Genomic DNA, 18,122 nt, shown 5'->3' with positions numbered 1-18,122 from the left:
TGCCCACGGGGTAAGAACTGGCTTAAGTGTCTGTGTCAGAGGTGTGGGTAAGCGAGAGGCAAGGAAGTGGGTGAGGGAAGAGAGCAAAGACTTTTGCCAACCAATTGCTGGACAGAGAAGCTGATAGAAGCTGATGAGAAGTCAGTTCAGGCCTTTCAAGAGCCTCTTGGGGAAGCCAATAAGATGCAAAGGGAGTTTCCGTGGTGTGGCATGGATGTGCCTCAGACTGAGATGTTGTTGCTAGTTATTCCAATAGTGGAGGTGGATAAAAAGGTAAAGGTTCCCCCGCACATGCGTGCTAGTCGTTTCCGACTCTAGGGGCCGGTGCTCATCTCCGTTTCAAAGCCGAAGAGCCAGCGCTTGTCCGAGGACGTCTCCGTGGTCATGTGGCCGGCATGACTAGACGCCAAAGGCGCACGGAACGTTGTTACCTTCCCACCGTAGTGGTCCCTATTTTTCTACTTGCATTTTTTACGTGCTTTCGAACTGCTAGGTTGGCAGAAGCTGGGACGAGTAACAGGTGCTCACTCTGCTACGTGGCACTCAGGATTCGACCCGCCAAACTGCCGATCTTCTGATCGACAAGCTCAGCGTCCTAACCCACTGAGCCACCGCGTCCCTAAATATGCAACCCTAAATATGCAACCCTAAATATGCAACCCTAAATCCTTGGCCTTTCAGTCGCTCCACTTGCTGCATGCATGGACACACCCACCCACCCACTGCATACATGGTCCATGCCATGATTAATTGGGATTAATTTTTTAGCCAGGGTGAAGATGCTTAAGTGAGTAAATATTGGTTGGAACCTTAATTAAAAATCCATTGTCACTGGTGCTTGTCCTCCCAAGGAAGAGAAATGGATATATATATATATATATATATATATATATATATATATATATATATATATATATATAATCAGTTTGATGATCTTTATGAAAGCTGTATGAACATCTGAGTCAAGGAAAATAGCTCTGCTCTCTCTCTGAGTGATGCTAAGCCATTTTGCGTGTCCTTCCTTCCCAGGGAGATATTTAATTACTACCCCTAATGTGTATTATTTTCCCTTGTTCTGCCAAGATTAATATGGGAGCCCTGCCAGGGTGATTAATGCTCTTTTGGAATAGAACAACCAGCCGTGTGCTTTGCTGGGCAACATGGCTACATCTCCAAAATGCTCATTTTCTTACATTTTGCATTTAATTAATTGTTTTCTTTAAAATGTACGAAAGAGGAAGAGCTGAAGACCTGCACACCACAATTTTAGCAAAATAAAGGTAGGACATGGATACATCACTTGGAGAAGACAGAGAAGGCAATAAATAAATTCCACCTTGTTTCAGGTGTAGCAGCAGGCAGAGACACCTGTGTGGCTGTCTGGTTTCCAAGTTCTTTTCTGGCAAATCTCAGGTTTAATGAAGTGGCCACGGAGCCTTCCCCCACTTCACGCCTTCAGCTGCATCGGGGCTACAATCCCACCTAAACAGCACCCAGGTTGGGCCAGATGCTGCAACACACACCAGTGCAGAGCGGGCAATAAACAGGCACTTAAAAAAAACCCAGAATTGGGGAGCGGTTTGCGATCCTTTTTTCTTCCTCGTGCAAATAATACTGGCAGTTGGGGAATGCCCGGGATTTCATGGGAGGGAGAAACTTTTTTCTATTTTCTCCAAAAGATGAATTTTTTTTTCCCCAGGCACACGCTTTCATATCGTTGCATAAAGATTGAAAGATGAGCACTTGCCCGCCTGGTGAAGACGAGAGGATTTGCGTGCATTTCCCAGGCAGAAGCTCTCCTGCCTTTGAGGTGCTGCCTCTAGGGTAGCATTTCTCAGTATTCAAAAGTTTTATTAGTTTGTAATATACGATACAATGGAAATACAGAAATAAATAGCGGAAAAGCTGGGGAAGGGAAAAGGGAAAAAAGAGAAAAAAATACCTTCTTTTCTCTTTTTTTCCTCCCTTTCCTCACCTCTACTCCCTCTTCCCTTCCCCAGCTTTTCCGCTATTTATTTCTGTATTTCCACTGTATCGTATATTACAAACTAATAAAACTTTTGAATACTAAAAATAAAAAAAGAAGCATTTCTCCAGAGAGCCAAAATGAGGGCTGGAAATCCGGCCTCAAAGCCTCTGATCTAGGCTGCTTTTCACCAGGCTTTTAAGGCACTGTCAGCCCTGCCAGGTAGGCCAGTCCAGAACCGGCACTGCCGGGATCCAAGGAATGCCATTTTATGGTTAGGCTATTGTAACAAAATCTTGAAAGCCTTTTAGAGGTTCCTTCTGCCCATCTAAGACCAAAGAAAGTCCGGAGGGGGTGAGTTTGAGATTCTTCCTCAAGCTTTCCCGTTTCTTGAGACTGAGGAATTTGCATCTTCACGGCTTGTTCATTCCTTCCACAACCCCAAGGTCAGGTGGCCTTCCTTTACGCGCACCTTCCTGCTGGGCAAGCGCAGTGCTCTTGCCTCAACTGGACCACAAGGCCAGAGAGCTCTGCAGAAGACCAAACTGTATCCTTGGCCTCCCCACTCTTTTCCCTGGCTGGACATTCACATGTGTCAGAGGGATCCCCAAAGAGAAGCCAGCCGGATTACTCAAAAAGCTGCAGAAAACTCTCCCAATGAAAGCAGAGCAGCGGTAGCACGTTGCACGAATGCAGCCAACTCAGCTGGCTCAGAGTGTTGTGTGAAGCCTGAGGGTGATTCAGAGGAAGCTCCCCTGCTTTTGTACACTGATCTTCCCTCTGATCTGCCTCCGGTCCTCCTCTTTCTGGAGAAAAGCACCCCAGGGTCAAAAGTTGGATGATGGCTGGGGAAAGGTGAAAGGAGCAGAGGAAAGAGGGCTGATGGACTTAGGTGGCGCCTTTTTAAAAAATACTTGCCTGGATTTAGCTGCTTTGCATACATCAATGGACAGCCTTCTTGACATAATTCTGCTCTTTGTTTTATGAGACAATTAGTGCAAAATGGTTTAGAAAAACTACAAAGCAGATAAGGAGGGCTACGAGGAAGGCTTAAAATAGTAGCCCAGAGTTGGTGGCTGGGCAAGTGACTGGCCTTGGCCTTCCCCTCAAAGACCCAAGAATCGCAATTTGGGGGAAGGACCAGCTTGCTTCAGGCTGCCTGTGAACCACTTCTTCCCACTTCAGAGCACTGGAGATGTTAGGAAGACTTCTGAAGCTCCTCTCCTGGCAATAAACATGATCGAGTCTGTGTATATTTCACTTCAATTACCATGTGATTTGCATTCATGTTTGAATACATGAATCTTTTCAGAATAGAAATCTGTAATTAAGATGAATAAACTATGTAATGGTTTGAGTTAAGTAGCAGGCTGCAACCCCCCCCCCCAAGCCATGAGATCTGGCTTCATAAAAAACGATTGACGCTAGAGTGCCAGATGATGGGCTCCTCGTGTTAAATGACAGTCAGTATGCTACTGAGGAAAAGCTGAGGATCTTTTGTAGCACCAGTGGTGGTGGTGGCTATGATGTGGCCAGATTAAAGCCTTCGGGAGGTCCAGTTGCTTAGTTCTAGGTTGCTTCTTTCCTTGGTTAGTTTCCATCCATTGTTTCTTGTCTTGCCTTCTGATGCTTTGACACCCCCCCCCACTCTTCTTCGTGGCAGCCCCTCAAATAGTGGAACACTGCTATCATGTTGCCCCAGTCCTTCTTGTCACTAGACTAGACATAGCCAATTCCTTCAACCGTTCTTCAATGGTTAATAATTTAATTTAATTTAATAATTTGATTTCTATACCGCCCTTCTCCCGAAGGACTCAGGGCGGTGAACAGGGCAATACACAATAAAAATCAAATACAAAAATTAAAAAACCATTAAACATCATGCCCATAAAATCAATACATATTAAGTTAAAACTAGTTTTAAAAACCCAACCCCATCCCGTCAGACCAGGCCAGCTTGTTCGAAAAAGAATGTTTTAAGATCGCGCCGGAAGGAGCGAAGGTCGGGGGCCGTCCGGAGCTCAACCGGTAAGCGGTTCCAGAGGTCTGGCACGCCCACAGAGAACGTTCTCCCCCTGTGGGTCACCAATCGGCATTCTTTGATCGGCGGCACCCTGAGGAGGCCCTCTCTGTGGGAGCGCACTGGACGGAGGGAAGTTGACGCCGGTCGCAGGTGTTGCCGTAGGTAATCCGGACCCATGCCATGAAGGGCTTTGTAAGTCATAACTAACACCTTGAACCTCACCTGGAGAGCAACCGGTAGCCAATGCAGCTCGCGGAGCAAAGGTGTAACATGGGAGTATCGGGAAACTCCCAAGACGACTCGCGCGGCTGCATTCTGCACCAGCTGGAGTCTCCGGGTGGACCTCAAGGGCAGCCCCATGTAGAGAGCATTACAGTAGTCTAGACGAGAGGTCACGAGCGCATGAGTGACTGTGCACAAGGCATCCCGGTTTAGATAGGGCCGCAACTGGCGCACCAGGCGAACCTGGGCAAAGGCCCCCCTAGTCACAGCTCCAATATGCTCTTCCAAAGAGAGCTGTGAGTCTAGAAGGACCCCCAAGTTGCGGGCCCTATCTACGGGGGGTAATAGCTCACCCCCCATGGCCAGAGATGGAATAATCGGAATTTCCCGGGATGCCGGCACGAACAGCCACTCAGTCTTGTCAGGGTTGAGTCGAAGCCTGTTCCTCCCCATCCAGACTTAAATAAGAAGAAATACCAACAAAAATCTTCCAATTTCCCTTGCAGCAAATATAAGTACAATTACAAAATTAACTTCTTGCTCTATGTTTACAAAAGAAAGCTCACTGTTAGACATAGAATCCTAGGGCTGGAAGGGACCTCGGAGGTCTTCTAATCCAACCCCTGTCCAAGGCAAGAGTCCTTATACCATCCCGGACAAATGGTTGCAAAATCTTTTCTTAAAAAACTTCCAGCAATGGAGCACCCACAACTCAACAAACTGTTCCATTGATTAATCACTCCTGTTGTCAGAAAATTCTTCCTTATTTTCAGGTTGAATTTCTCTCTGATGAACTTCCACCCACTGCTTCTTGTCCTGCCTTCAAGTGCTTTGGAGAACAAATTGGCCTCCTCGTCTCTCTGACAGCCCCTCAAGTACTGGAAAATGCTATCATGCCAGCCTAATTCATCTCTTCGATGGGCCGCTGGACATACCTAGTTCCCTCGACCATTCATCGTATGGTTTAGCCTCCAGACCCCTTATTGTCTTTGTTGCTCTTCTCTGCACTTTTTCTAAAGTCTTCTCTATTATCCTTTTTAAAATTACCACAATCATAAATCATAAAGTCCTTTCTCTCTTTTTCATGCAAAAAACCTATAAGGAATTTCAGTCAACCATAAACATAGATGTTTTTTCTCATCAAAGAAGTAAATTCAGCCATCTCAGCACTTTTATCATCTTCAAATAACTATTCCTCCACTGTTGGTAGTTACAAACTTTTCCACTTTTAGAATATAAATAGTTTGCTGCAGTTTATATATATGAAAACAAAGTTCCGTTTCTTTCTTTCTTTTTCTTTTTTTTTTTTGAAAGACCACACATGGAATACTGCCTCCCGTTTTGGTCACCAAGATACAAAAAAGATGTTGAGACTTTAGAAAGAGTGCAGAGAAGAGCAACAGTGATTAGAAGGCTGGAAGCTAAGTATAAGATGAATGGTTGCAGAAAATGGGTCTGTCTAGTCTAATGAGGAGAAGGACTAGGGGTGACATGATAGCAGTCTTCCAATTTATTTATTTATTTATTTTTGGGACTTATATGCCGCCCTATCTCCCGAAGGACTCAGGGCGGCTAACAACAATAAAAAAACAACAATACAAAAATTAAAAAAGAATTAAATAACAGCCCCAAAATAAATTAACTACACAGTTAAAAATTAAAACATATTTAAAAACCCATCATCAATCCAGGTCAGCCTGATGGAAGAAGAAAGTTTTGAGGTCGCGGCGAAAGGACCGGAGGTCCGGGGCCATCCGAAGCTCAGGGGGGAGTTGGTTCCAAAGGGCTGGTGCTCCCACAGAGAAGGCCCTCCCCCTGGGGTCGCCAGCTGACATTGTCTGGCCGATGGCACCCTGAGGAGGCCCTCCCTGTCTGAGCACACTGGGCGATGGGAAGTCGTCCCCGGTAGCAGACGGTCCTGCAAATATCCCGGGCCTAAGCCATGTAGGGCTTTAAAGGTAAGTACCAGCACCTTAAATCTCACCCGGAAGACAACTGGTAGCCAATGCAGCTCACGCAGGAGGGGTGTAACATGGGAGTATCGGGATGCTCCCATCACTATTTGAGCTACTGTCACAGGGAAGAGGGGGGTCATCCTATTCTCCAAAGCACCTGAGTGCCAGATAAGAAATAACAGGTGGAAACTTATCAAGGAGAAAAGCAACCTAGAACTAAGGAGAAATTTCCTGTCATTCAGAACCATTAATCAATGGAATGGCTTGTCTTCAAAAGTGGTGGGTGCTCCATCACTGAAGGCTTTCAAGAAGAGACTGGACAGGAACTTGCCCAGAATGGCAGAGGGTCTCCTGCTTGAGTAGGGGATTGGAACTAGAAGACCTGCAAGGTCCCTTCCAACTCTGTTACTCTGTTATATTCAGAAGTAATGATGTTCTGTATCTATAAAGAACAGAATTGTTCAGGCAGTAGATTTCTGTCACTATGAAATATAAAGTTGGGCTTTGAAGCAAGACAGAAAGAGTGTTGATGCTTTTAACATGCTGATATTGAAGAAGAGTCTTGAGCATTCCAGTTTCTCAGGACTGAATAATCTTTTCTGCTTTCCTCAAGGCCAGGGATACATTCCAAAATAATACTAGCCCTCGGGAGGAATAATAATAATTTTGTTCCTGTAGAAGCCCTCCCTGGATCCAATGAATTTTGCCAATTACTACCCCGTCACAATTACTTTGGGGAGGGGGCAAGAGGGTTGAGAATAGGGTATCCTTGAAGCTGTAGACACTTTGGGAAGACATCCGTTATTTTGACTGTGGATTCAGGCAGGGTTTGGGGACAAAATCTGCCATGGTTGCCCTGATAGATGAGCTTCTGCAGAAGAGCGATGGGATGTTTCTCTATTAATTCTGCTTGATTCTTTTGATGGCTTTTAACCCCCACAGCCATGGTGTCAGGCTGGATAATCTTTTTTAAGAATTTTGGATTGGGGGTAGTAATACTGTGAATGCCGCAGAACGCTCTTCAGCCTGCAGTGTTGTTTAACGTCTGCCGAGAGAGCTTTTGTGACTATTGTAGGCTGAAAAGATGACAATTGTACTCCTCTATATTATCTGAACAAGAGAAGCTATTGGGGCGTGTTCTGAACTAGTATCAGGATACGAAAACCGAAACTTGATCATGGCAAGATGGCTGGGAGATTCCTGGCTAGAGAAATTAGGAAGTTTGCCTATACTCAGTGCACTGTACTTCCCTAGAAAGAATAGAGAGTAGGTTGGTCCCAAAGTCATTGGACGACCAGGTGACCTTCAGCCAGGAACGTTTCAGAATCCGAATACAGCTGTAAGGAACCTTGGAGGTCTTCTAGTCCAACCCCCTGCTCAAACAGGAGCCCTATAACATTTCAGACAAGTGGCTGTCCAGTCTCTTCTTAAAAAGTTCCACTGAGGGAGCATTCACAATTTCTGGTGGCAACCTGGTTAATTGTTCTCACTGTTAGGAAGTTTCTCCATAGTTCTAGATTGGTTCTCCCCTTGATTAGTTTCCATCCGTTGCTTCTTTTCCTGCCTTCGGGTGCTTTGAAGAACAGGTTGACCCCCACCCCACCCCTTCTTTGTTGCAGCCTTTCAAATACTGGAATATTGCTATCATGTCTACCCCAGTCCTTCTTTTCTCTAGACTAGCCACACCCAAATCCTGCAACTGTTCTTCATATGTTTTAGTCTCCAGGCCCTTAATCGTCTTACTTTCTCTTCTTTGCACTTTTTCCAAAGCCTCAACACCTTTTTCATAATGTGGTGACCAAAAGTGGATGCAATATTCCAGGTGTGGTCTTACTAAGGTTTTATAAAGAGGCGCTAATACTAATTTATTGGTATTGATTTATTTCTTACTAATTTAAGCACTAATTTATTTCTTACCAGCTTCATCTACTATAAGTGACTTTTTTCAGTGCCATTCTAATTTCAAACATCACTAAACGAACTATTGTGAGTCGAGGACTACCTGTATTGATATATTGAAACGTTACAGGCACATTTAACCTCACACTTAAATTAGCGTACAGGGATGTGAAATTCAAACATTCAAGAAAAGTCTTCATGCACTACAGAGAGAAACCAGCAGCTCTTACAATTTGTACTTGTGGATGCTCTGTTTTGGCCCACTGAAGTTTCAGGAAAGCCTTGTAGAGTTGTAGGATGGGTTGTCTTCTCCATTGTAGCCCATCCTTTTTAAAGGACCCCTTTCTTCCTGGGGGGGACACCTGGCCTCCTTCTTATGTGCGCAGTGGAGGATGCTGTTTTCATCCTTTTAAATGATATGGTGCTGTAAGGCATGCTGGCTGGGGAATTCTGAGAACTGAAGTCCACACGTCTTAAAGTGCCCACGGTTGAGAAATACTGCTCTAAGGAAGTTAGTTATAGATTTGGTTAAATTTATACAGTTATCTCCTGTTGTTCTTGTGGAATTCTTTTATTTGTGGATGTGTCATTCCATTTCCATGGAAACTCCCTTCTGTGGGTATTTGCTGTGAAAGTCAGATAATAAATATTCTACAAATATGTAGCATAAGGACTGCAAACAGTGAGATAAGGGAGCAGGTGCTGGTGGGTCATGCTCAGTGGAAAGACGATTTGCCATTTCAGAAACCTGCTTTTCCTTCTTTGTGGAGGATCGGTTCCCATGGCGTAATTCTCCTAAGCAACCAACCTTCCTTTGCTTTTCTTGTAACTGGGAACTGCAGCTCATGAGAAATGTCAGCCTTTTAATCAAATGTGTTAGAAAAAAGTGCTGCCAGGCTCCTTACGATATTTGGCCACCATAGGTGGACACGGTTCCCCTCCTACCACATTTCCCGTCAAAACACTGTCACCACATGGTTATGGGACCAAGAGTGCTATGGACCTAGTCTTGTAATGCAGTAGTCCCCAACCTTTTTTGGCTACATGGACCGGCTGCGGCATGCAGTGATGCATGGTGGGGGGAGGAGACAAGTTCACGCTCTCGACTTAATCTTGTGCATGTGCAAATGAAACCTTGGGTGCTTGCCTGCCTCTCGTGTGGCCCTGTTCCCAATGGGCTGTGGACCAGTACCGGGCCGTGGAACGGGTTGGGGACCCCTGCTATAATGGTGATGTGGTTTGTGTTGTCTTTCAGATAATTGCTTATCAACCCTATGGGAAATCAGTGGACTGGTGGGCCTTCGGCGTCTTGCTCTATGAGATGTTGGCGGGGCAGGTAATTGAGCCTTGTGCTATGGGGTGGGGTGCCTTTGGGGTGGGGCATCCCCAGATTTCCCTAGAGAAAAAAGAGGGTGCCTCTGAAGCCCCTTCCTCTTGTGCTCGCAGGCACCTTTTGAAGGAGAAGATGAAGACGAGCTCTTCCAGTCGATCATGGAGCACAATGTGGCCTACCCCAAATCCATGAGCAAAGAAGCGGTGGCCATCTGCAAGGGGGTGAGTGACGCCTTCAGCTCCCCTGGGGGAGGGAAGGGAGCACATTTCTCCCCACGTTCACAGTATGAAAGGGGCTGAGTTGTGGATAGGCAGCAGCAGCTGCAGTGGGGGAGCGTGACACCGGAGGGCCCCGGCCCTGGATCTCCCACTGAACCCTTTGCTGAGTGGCACAAGTTGGGCCTTGTGGTTCCCTTGCCTCGCTCCCAGACCAGAAGAGTGCGGCTTCTGCAACAGCCACTGGAGCTGCTTCGTAGGCCAAGCGTTCAGACACTGGACCTGCCGATTATCTCTCCTCTTCTTCTGCATCCTGTTGCAAACGCAACCGTCACATGTCAGAGCTGATTGGGCTCTGAGGTACTTTATGAAGCTCCGGTTGAATTTATGGTGGGATAGGAGCTCTGTGGCATTTCCTCGGTTGAACCTGAGCAGTGCAGAAAACAGCTCAGGGCTCTTCCAGTGGAAATCCCAGTGCTGAATGAAACACATTCCTCTCCTCCCTTTGGATGGGACAGAGCAGATCAGTTTGGATTTTCCAGAAAATGGTGGTGACCAGAATGATAAGGAGACAGGCGGGATGGAGGCTGTAAGGGGACAGCTGAAGCGGAGGCCAAACTTATTTTCTCTCTTGTCACAAACGTAGTGAGGGGTCTCGCTAGGTTTGCTGCTTCAATTACCCGTTGAGTAATTGACAGTGTAAAAGCTAAGTAATCCTGAAATAACCTCAGTAATTGAAGTCCAACACACTGTGACTTGGGTTTTCTTTGAAATGCAGCCACGCTTCTCCCTTCTGCCCTTCACATGCACAGGTGGCCTTCTCTTGCTGGAAGATCAGAGGAAGTCCTACAATTCAGCTTCCTCACCATTAGCCATCCCTCCCAGTGCTCCCCCCCAATCCCCACAGGTCAACCTGTGCAGCCCCAGAAACTTTGGGGAGGGGGCATTTGGAAAACAAGTGTGTCCCTTGAGTGGTGTGGAGCCCTTGAGCCTTGCTGAGGTTTGCAAAAGAGGCACGGGCCATTTGTGGCCCTTTCAAAGTGCCGTGGCATCTGGGCTGGCTGGTGTGGTGAGAAACAGCTCTTCCACAGGGACTGGATTTGGGGAAGGGCTGTTGGGCACTTGATCTTCTCAGAAAGTGGCATTCTTGGGCCTCCTTTCTCTCCCTCTCAGCTGCATTCAAATCAGGAGAAGATTTGCAGCTCAGGCTTGAAATGAGGGGCCTTGGAGCTCTCTGAGCTTGGTTGTTTTCTGGCAGAGGTTTCCTTAGCCAAACTAGGTAACATCATCAATGCTAGTGCTAGTCATTGCTCTTTCCATCATTCATTCATTCATTCATTCATTCATTCATTCATTCATTCATTCATTCATTCATTCATTCATTCATTCTATCTCAATTACTCTAGCCCTCTTTCCTAAAAGCAAGCCAGGGAATCTCAGGGTGGTTGGCTCTTGCTCCAAATGGTCCTCTTTCTCACTCCCACGTCTCGTCAGTCTTCCCACCTCGGCCCTGGGGAAATCCATTTGCCAAGCAGAACCCATCCCTCCCTGGAGCCACCTGGCTGCAGCGACTGGAGCTGCGTGCAGAGGGGCCGTGAGGATGACCTTGGCTGACGGCCGGTGGTTCCTCACAGGGCCTTGAGTCCTACTCTGCTCAGACAAAGCCTGCAGAGGTTCTGCCCTGCAGCCGCCCTCCTCTTTTCTGGGCCTCGGGAGAGAGCTCTGCCCAGTTCACCCTCCAGCAGAAGCCTGGATGGGCTTTCCTTGAATTCTATGCCTTGAGGTTTCCCATGGGAATTTTGTGGCCAAATCACCTCAGATCCAGGGGGACGTTCCCAGACTGTGCAGAACTGGCAGCAATTTGATAGTCGAAGATGTGTGTTTTGATTTTCATGGTGGGAAGCAAATATTCAGGCCAAAGCTACTTTCAGAAGCAGGGAGTAGAAAGAGATCTCAGAGGTCATCTAGCCCAACCCCTTTCTCGGGGAAGAATTTGCCAAAGTATTTCAGACAGAAGGCGATCTGGCTCTGTTTGAAGACTTCCGGCAAGGGGATTCATAGCACTAAATGAGGTCATCTGGCTCACCGTTTAATGACCCTTGCTCTTCTCCTAAGAATTCCTCCTAATGGCTGATCTGTATCTAGTTCCGCTGACTTTGGTCCTGCCCTCCTCCATGGAACAACCCTTTAGACCAGGGGTCCTCAACCCCCGGAGCTGTGGCTCACTACTGGGTCATGGCCCATTCGGTACCAGGCTGCGCAAGTGGTGGGTGAGCGCACGCACGCAGATCCACTTGCATTTGTGCAAGCAGCATGCACGCCCACCACTTATGCAAATGGAGCTGTGCGCACTCATGTGTGTACCTGCCACTCACACAACACCATCCTCTCTTCCCCCCTCCCCCCCACCGGTCTGCCAAGCTGGAAAGGTTGGAGACGCTGCTTTAGACCTCAGAAGATGGCCATCCTCTCTTCATCATTTTCTCTCTGTGGGGCAGGCTGTAGGTCTCCACATCCTTTAATTATCTCACCCAGCCCTCTTCTGAACCCACCCCAGTTGGCTCTGGGGTTTTCAGACTCTGCCTTGGCACCTGGCCCAGGCGGAGCGGAGGGGAGCAACTGCTGTTCTCCAGGCCCCCCAGCTCGGCACTTGCTGCTCAGTGCATCCCTCGGGCAGAAGGGGCTGGGCTTCCAAAAGGGAGAAAACACCCCCCCCCCAGGCCCTCCTTCTACTTGGAGGCCGCCTCTTCTCCTGGCACCAGCAGGGCCCACACAGACTCTGGGGTCAGCGGGTCTGGGAGGGGGGAACCAGGGCAGAGCCAGCCTCTGCCAGGCTGCGGCTGAAACCGTTCCAGGAAGCTGCGCCTGGCTCTCCTGGGGGGGGGTGGTGATTTAGAGATAACCATGATGAACTTCCTATCAGTTTTATTTCCTTTCCCTGCAAATTGGCAAGAGATAAGACTGATTAAAACATCTGCTGGGTTTTCAGTAATGGCTTTTCACACTTCTGGCAAATGCCAAGGCTGAATGGAAAGCAACAGAAGCAGGCAAGGGCGGTGGGGGGGGGAGCAGGCTGTGGATGCCCTCCCTTTCCTGTCGCACTGCTGCCTTTATTTTGGGCTTGAGGAAGATATGACACACACTTACATAATGCTATATTTGCGTACGCACCAAAATCATGCGGTGTGAACCTGAGTATACTCCCCACACACTCCAGAAAACCTGGTGATGCCACACCATCTCCTTGCTCATGGCAGCCTGGCTACAACTGCAGCAGGTGATCTCCGATGATCAAAAGGGGAGGGATCCTTCCGTGTCTCTCCCACCCCCAGACCCGGAGAGACACACGCCCCTCCCAGCCCCAGGCAAAGAAGGAGGCTGGCCTCTGGGGAGAAGCAGCAGGTCTTATTTTTCAGCTGCTGCTCGGAGAGAGATTAGTTTGGCCCAAAAGCATTCAAGCTGGTTTGCCCAATGCATTCACCTTTGGCTGCAAGGGAACGTCCTCTCGGACAGAAGCAATTCCCCAGCAGGAGGAGGTGACTTCCAGCTGCTGGACGCGGAGCCAGAGCAGGAGAGAAAAAGGGGACGTGGGTGCACGTCCCGAGGCCCAGCTGGTTCTAGACCCCTCCAGAGGGAAGGCTTCGGAAAGCTGGAATGCATGGCTGCTGCTCAGTTGCTTCTGAGCAAAGGAAACCACTACCCCCCATCAGCCACTGCACTTTCTGAGATTTGTGTGGCCGCCCGAGCTAGCAGGACCGAGAGAATCTCCTCAGGTGCTGGCAGGTGCCAAGAAGACAGGCAGCGGAGAACCGAGATGGGGCCAACCCTCACCTGGCACTTCAGGTCCCAGTGCCGTGGCTCTTGACACCTCTTGTGCTGCAGATTGAGCAGGACACAATGTTAGATGAGCCTCGAGGTCTCTCCAAACCCTAAAGCCTCCTAAGTCTTTATCCCCAGAAACTGGGATGCTCAGGACTTGGAGTTCTCGCTGAAATCACCTGGCAATGAAAGAAGCAGTCCTGTCCCTCAAACTATGAGCTCCTTTCCCACAGATGTGACTGTTTTAGCTTGAGTAGCAAGCTTTGTGGAAGTGGTTCCAAATGTTCTCTTTTGGTAGAGCATGGAGTTGGCTGTGAAAGAGGTCCACGTCATGTTTGCACGGAGAGAGCGATGCTTTGTAGGACAACAGCTTTTGCGAGGCTCTCTGGAATTTCTTTTCTGCTGCCCCAGAGCCCCCAGCTTGTCAGACATAAACAGGAGCGCTTGCTCTCACCTCTGCTTGGGGATTTTCAAAGGTGCTTGGAACAATCCTGCTTCCAGGTGAACAGAAACTTTGCCTCCCCTCCCGCCCCGCCCCCATGTTAGAGGCAAGGAAGTGCTCACATCCTCAGTGCAACGGCCAATTTGCTGGTCCCTGGCAAAGGAAACAGGCGCCTCTTCTGGCAGGCTCTGCTGCGGCCAGTTGAGTTGCAGCGCATCTGGCTGGCACGTTCCCAAGTGGCTTGTGGGTTGTTTCTTCACGGGCAGACTCTCAACTGGCTGGAAATAGCTTGACTTAACTGTGGCAAGACCAGCCGAAGCCGTCCGGGATGTGCTGTGCCCGGCAAGCCTCCCCTCCAAAGCCAGGCTTTCTATGAGAGAAATTCCTCTTGCTGAAGACACACACAACTTCCTTCTGGTCCTCTCGGAGCAGCTGAGAAGTTCATCAAAGCAGGGTGGCTGGGCAAAAGTCTTGTCTCCTGAAACCCTCCCTCCCTCCTGGATGGGGGGGCAGGAGGAGGAGGAGGAGGAGGCAGCCCTGCACTTGGCAACAAAGAGCAGGAATGGAACCACTTGCCTTTCCGCCTCCATCACATATGGCACAAGTTTAATTCCACCGAAGCTCACTTCTGCCAATGAGCTTCTGCAGGGTATATAAAGAGACACCAAGAGTGGGAGCCTGGTTGGTGCGGTATGAAATGGCTAATTCTGTGACAAGGGACACAGCCACAGAGTGCCGGGGGTGGGGAGTAGCAGAGAACCCTCTTCAGGCTGCAGAGGGGGACGGCCATTTCCTCCTCCTCCCCAGCGTGAAGAAGCCAGCACTTCTGGCCCAGCCCTCTTCAGATGAGGGTAGAACCCTGCCTTTTCCTCTACAATCAGATGCTACAATCCACTCAGCCTCTTCATTCTGCTCTGTGGGAATAATTGATTAAGAAGGATGTGTAAACCTGCCAAGGGCTGCCATTTGCACCTCCTAATTTCCTTTGAGCCTCATCCTGCTCCTGCTAGGTGGAAGCTGGAGTTGTGCAAAGCTCTACTTACCGGTTGGTGTTACTGCTTCTTTCTTCGCAAGGCTTCTCCCGCTCAGCCAAAGGAGGCTTCCCATAAACAGACAATGAAAGGGGAGTCTTGAAGTGGGTGTCAACTGTCATCCCCTTAAAATGCGCAGGAGGCTCCCCCTTCGCTCTGAGGCCATCAGCTTGGACTTTTGACCGCAGCACAGCCTTTGCTAAAGCCTGCCTCTTTGCCAAGAAGCGTATTGCAAGTTGCTCGTGGTAGCAAACAGACTCTTTGTTTCCAAGGCCTTCCTCTGCAATGCACTAGCAATCCTGATGGTGCACTTTTTCTGGCCAGATCTGAACCCCTAGCCTAGTCCTTCCCTCCTCCTGAAGCACGTGGCTCCTTCTGACAGAAAAGAAGGCTGGTCTGCTTTTCTTGGGCCCCTCTTTCCTATTTCCCCCGAGGCTTATCAAGCTTTTGGATCCACCATCTGTCTTCCATCTCAGAAAGGAAGGAAGCCAAATACCATTGCCAGGATATTAACATTTCTGCTGCCGCCAGGTTCGCTGCGTCGTTTCCCCGCTTGCCAAAGAGGGTTTGGCTGGAGAAGATAAACAGCCATTGTGCATTCTCTGCTTTCGCTTAGAACCGGCTGTTTCATTAAGCCAGAGCCTTCAGGACCAGAGGCTGCCAATTCCTTCGTGTTCTTGGTGTTAATGAAAAAGAGATTCCAAGAGCAGATCGTTATTCTTTGAACGGGGTGGCAGCATTTGCACTTAATTGCTTTGATGCTGTAGACTTGTAGATATTTCCTCTGCATAAGACTCTGCTTCTTATCTCTTGCTTGGGAAGGCAGAACCTCTTCTGAGGATGGGACTCTGCTCAGACAGGGCTCCTTTGAGGAGGCAGAGGCTCTCCCCCTACCCCACTCCCCATCAAAAATACGAAGGTTCTAACCTTGGTTCACAGAATTGCTGTCTTCACTTGACCAGCTTTGCCTAAACAACCAACCATTTGTGTACCTTGGTCTACACTATATGCTACACTGAGGACTGTATTGTACCGCAAATTGCTTGGACCTATTCTAGTTTTCTCTAGAGTGTTGGGCAAACCCAGAATTTCTGTGTTCATCTTCAGATGGTGTGATGCAATTGAAACCAACAACCCTGTACACAACTGATTTCCCAATCATTAACAAAATGGAATGAATGAATGAAAGAATGAATGAATACTACTAATAATCAGACTAGAGTCGGAAGGGAACTTGGAGGTCTTCTAGTCTAACCCCCTTCTCAAGCAGAAGACCCTATACAATTTCAGACAAGTGGCTCTCCAGTCTCTTCTTAAAAAACTCCAGTGTTGAAAAGTAAGGTTTTGATAAAAGTAAGGCAAGAAAAACCAACTCTATAGGTACAGAACAGGTGAAACGTGGCTTAATGCCAGTAGCTGTGAGAGGGATCTTAGAGTCCTAGTGGACAGAAGTGTGTGGCAGCAGCCAAAAAAGCCAGAGAGAGAGAATCAAGATCAAGTGAAGTTCTAGTACCACTTTACAAAGCCTTAGTAAGACCACATTTGGAATACTGCATCCAGTTTTGGTCAACACAATATAAAAAATATTTCAAGACTTTGAAAAAAGAGTGCAAAGAAGAGCAACAAGAATGATGAGGCGGACTAGAGGCTACATCGTATGAATAACGGTTACACGAATTGGGTTTGTCTAGTCCAGGGGTGTCAAACTGCTGGCCCATGGGCTGGATGAGTCATGAAGAAGCCGCGCCCACGCCACTGCCAGCAATGGCAAAACAGTCCCAATACGTCCCGTGATGTCACATGATGTTGCGAGTTTGACATGTCTGGTCTAGTCTAATGAAAAGAAGGACTAGGGCAGACATGATAGCACTGTTCCAATATTTGAGGTGCCCTTACAAAGACAGGGGGGGGGTCAAACTACTCTCCAAAGCACCAAAAGTTAAGGCAAGAAATGATGGAAACTAACCATGTAGAGAAGCAACCTAGAACTAAGGAGAAAATTCCTAACAGTTAGAGCAATTAACCAGTGGAATAGCTTGTCTTCAGAAGTTGTGGGTGCTCCATCACGGGAGGCTTCCAGAAAGAGACTGGACAGCCATTGGTTTGAAACAGTAGAGAGTCTCCTGCTTGATCGGAGGGTTGGACTAGAAGACGTCCAGGGTCCCTTCCAACTCTATTATTCTGTGTTCTATGTTCCCTTTGAACAATCCCCCTCTTGGATTTGTGTAGATCTTCTGGAAGTGTATGTTTCCATGTGTTCAAAGAATAAGTAGCCAAGGGATAATGGGCATGGGCCACCAGCCCTTCCAGTTCTAATCCTAACTTTTTGAATGATGGTTACCAGCTGAGGATGATGGCTAAAGACAAATTTCCCCAGTGTTGTAAAATAACAGTTTTGGGATTTTACAGTTAATATTAAGAGCAGTTTCCTGAAATTTCAGTCAAGGCTGTTTTCCTTGGGCATCTCATTTAACTTTGCAGCATCTGGCCTAACACTGGGGCTGTTTGTTAGATGTCTGGCAGTTCCTCCCACATGCCTGATGGAGCGCTGCAACCCAAGATGATGAGGGTGTGGTATAAGGTGGTTTTCTGGGTACCAGTCTTAGGGGTTCCCTAAGCAACACCTAGAACACCAGTGGTTTCAAAATGAAGAGTGAAGATGATGGAGCCCTAAGACCTCATCCTCTGATTTAAATTGTGGTGATAAGACCTGCAAAACACCATCACTTTCCATGTTGTATCAGCAGAATATTGTTCAGCAACCAGCTAAACCATAACCAGCAGGGCCAGAAGAGTTTTTGTCCACTTCAGAGTAGGATGTTCTTTGGAGCCCCATCCATTCAAGATTGGATTGTTACAGTGGGCTTTTCTTGGCGTTGCTGTTGAAGGCTACACGGAAACCCAAAGAGCCACCTTATCCAGATAACCCCAGTCTTCTGGATCTTCCATTAGTTACAGATAGTCCTCGCTTTAATGACCATTCATTCAGTAAGTTGCAGCAGTGCTTGCAATGGTATAGGTAATGGGATGTGTCTAAGAAGGGGAAGTGATGTGACAGTAACACAACAGGTTCTGCAGGGAGAATGGAGCACGTTCCAAAGACGGGGTGAGACAATAGGCAGCACACTCCGGAGTTGAGTCGTGGGAAGAGGAAGAGATTTAGGATAGCCACTCCCTGGAATCTACCAGGGCACATCCATTAGATTAGAGTAGGACA

At 47.9% G+C, this 18,122-nt stretch overlaps 1 protein-coding gene across 2 annotated transcripts in view; it reads left to right on the top strand.

The window, feature by feature from the left end:
• The window catches only part of PRKCB (protein kinase C beta), a gene marked incomplete at its 3' end in the record, with an annotated part of 192,908 nt that overhangs the window by 157,302 nt on the left and 17,484 nt on the right, over positions 1 to 18,122 (top strand). For both annotated transcript variants that reach the window (XM_081338042.1, XM_081338041.1), the window contains exons 14-15: positions 9,321 to 9,401; positions 9,512 to 9,619. In XM_081338042.1, the coding sequence (XP_081194168.1) occupies positions 9,321 to 9,401; positions 9,512 to 9,619 (189 nt within the window). The remainder of the gene's footprint in view (positions 1 to 9,320; positions 9,402 to 9,511; positions 9,620 to 18,122) is intronic.

The sequence above is a fragment of the Vipera berus genome (assembly GCF_964194415.1).
Source record: "Vipera berus genome assembly, chromosome: 13".
Lineage (NCBI taxonomy): Eukaryota > Metazoa > Chordata > Lepidosauria > Squamata > Viperidae > Vipera > Vipera berus.
The sequence above is the reverse complement of the archived record's forward strand: the minus strand, read 5'-3'. Positions and strand labels throughout refer to the sequence as shown.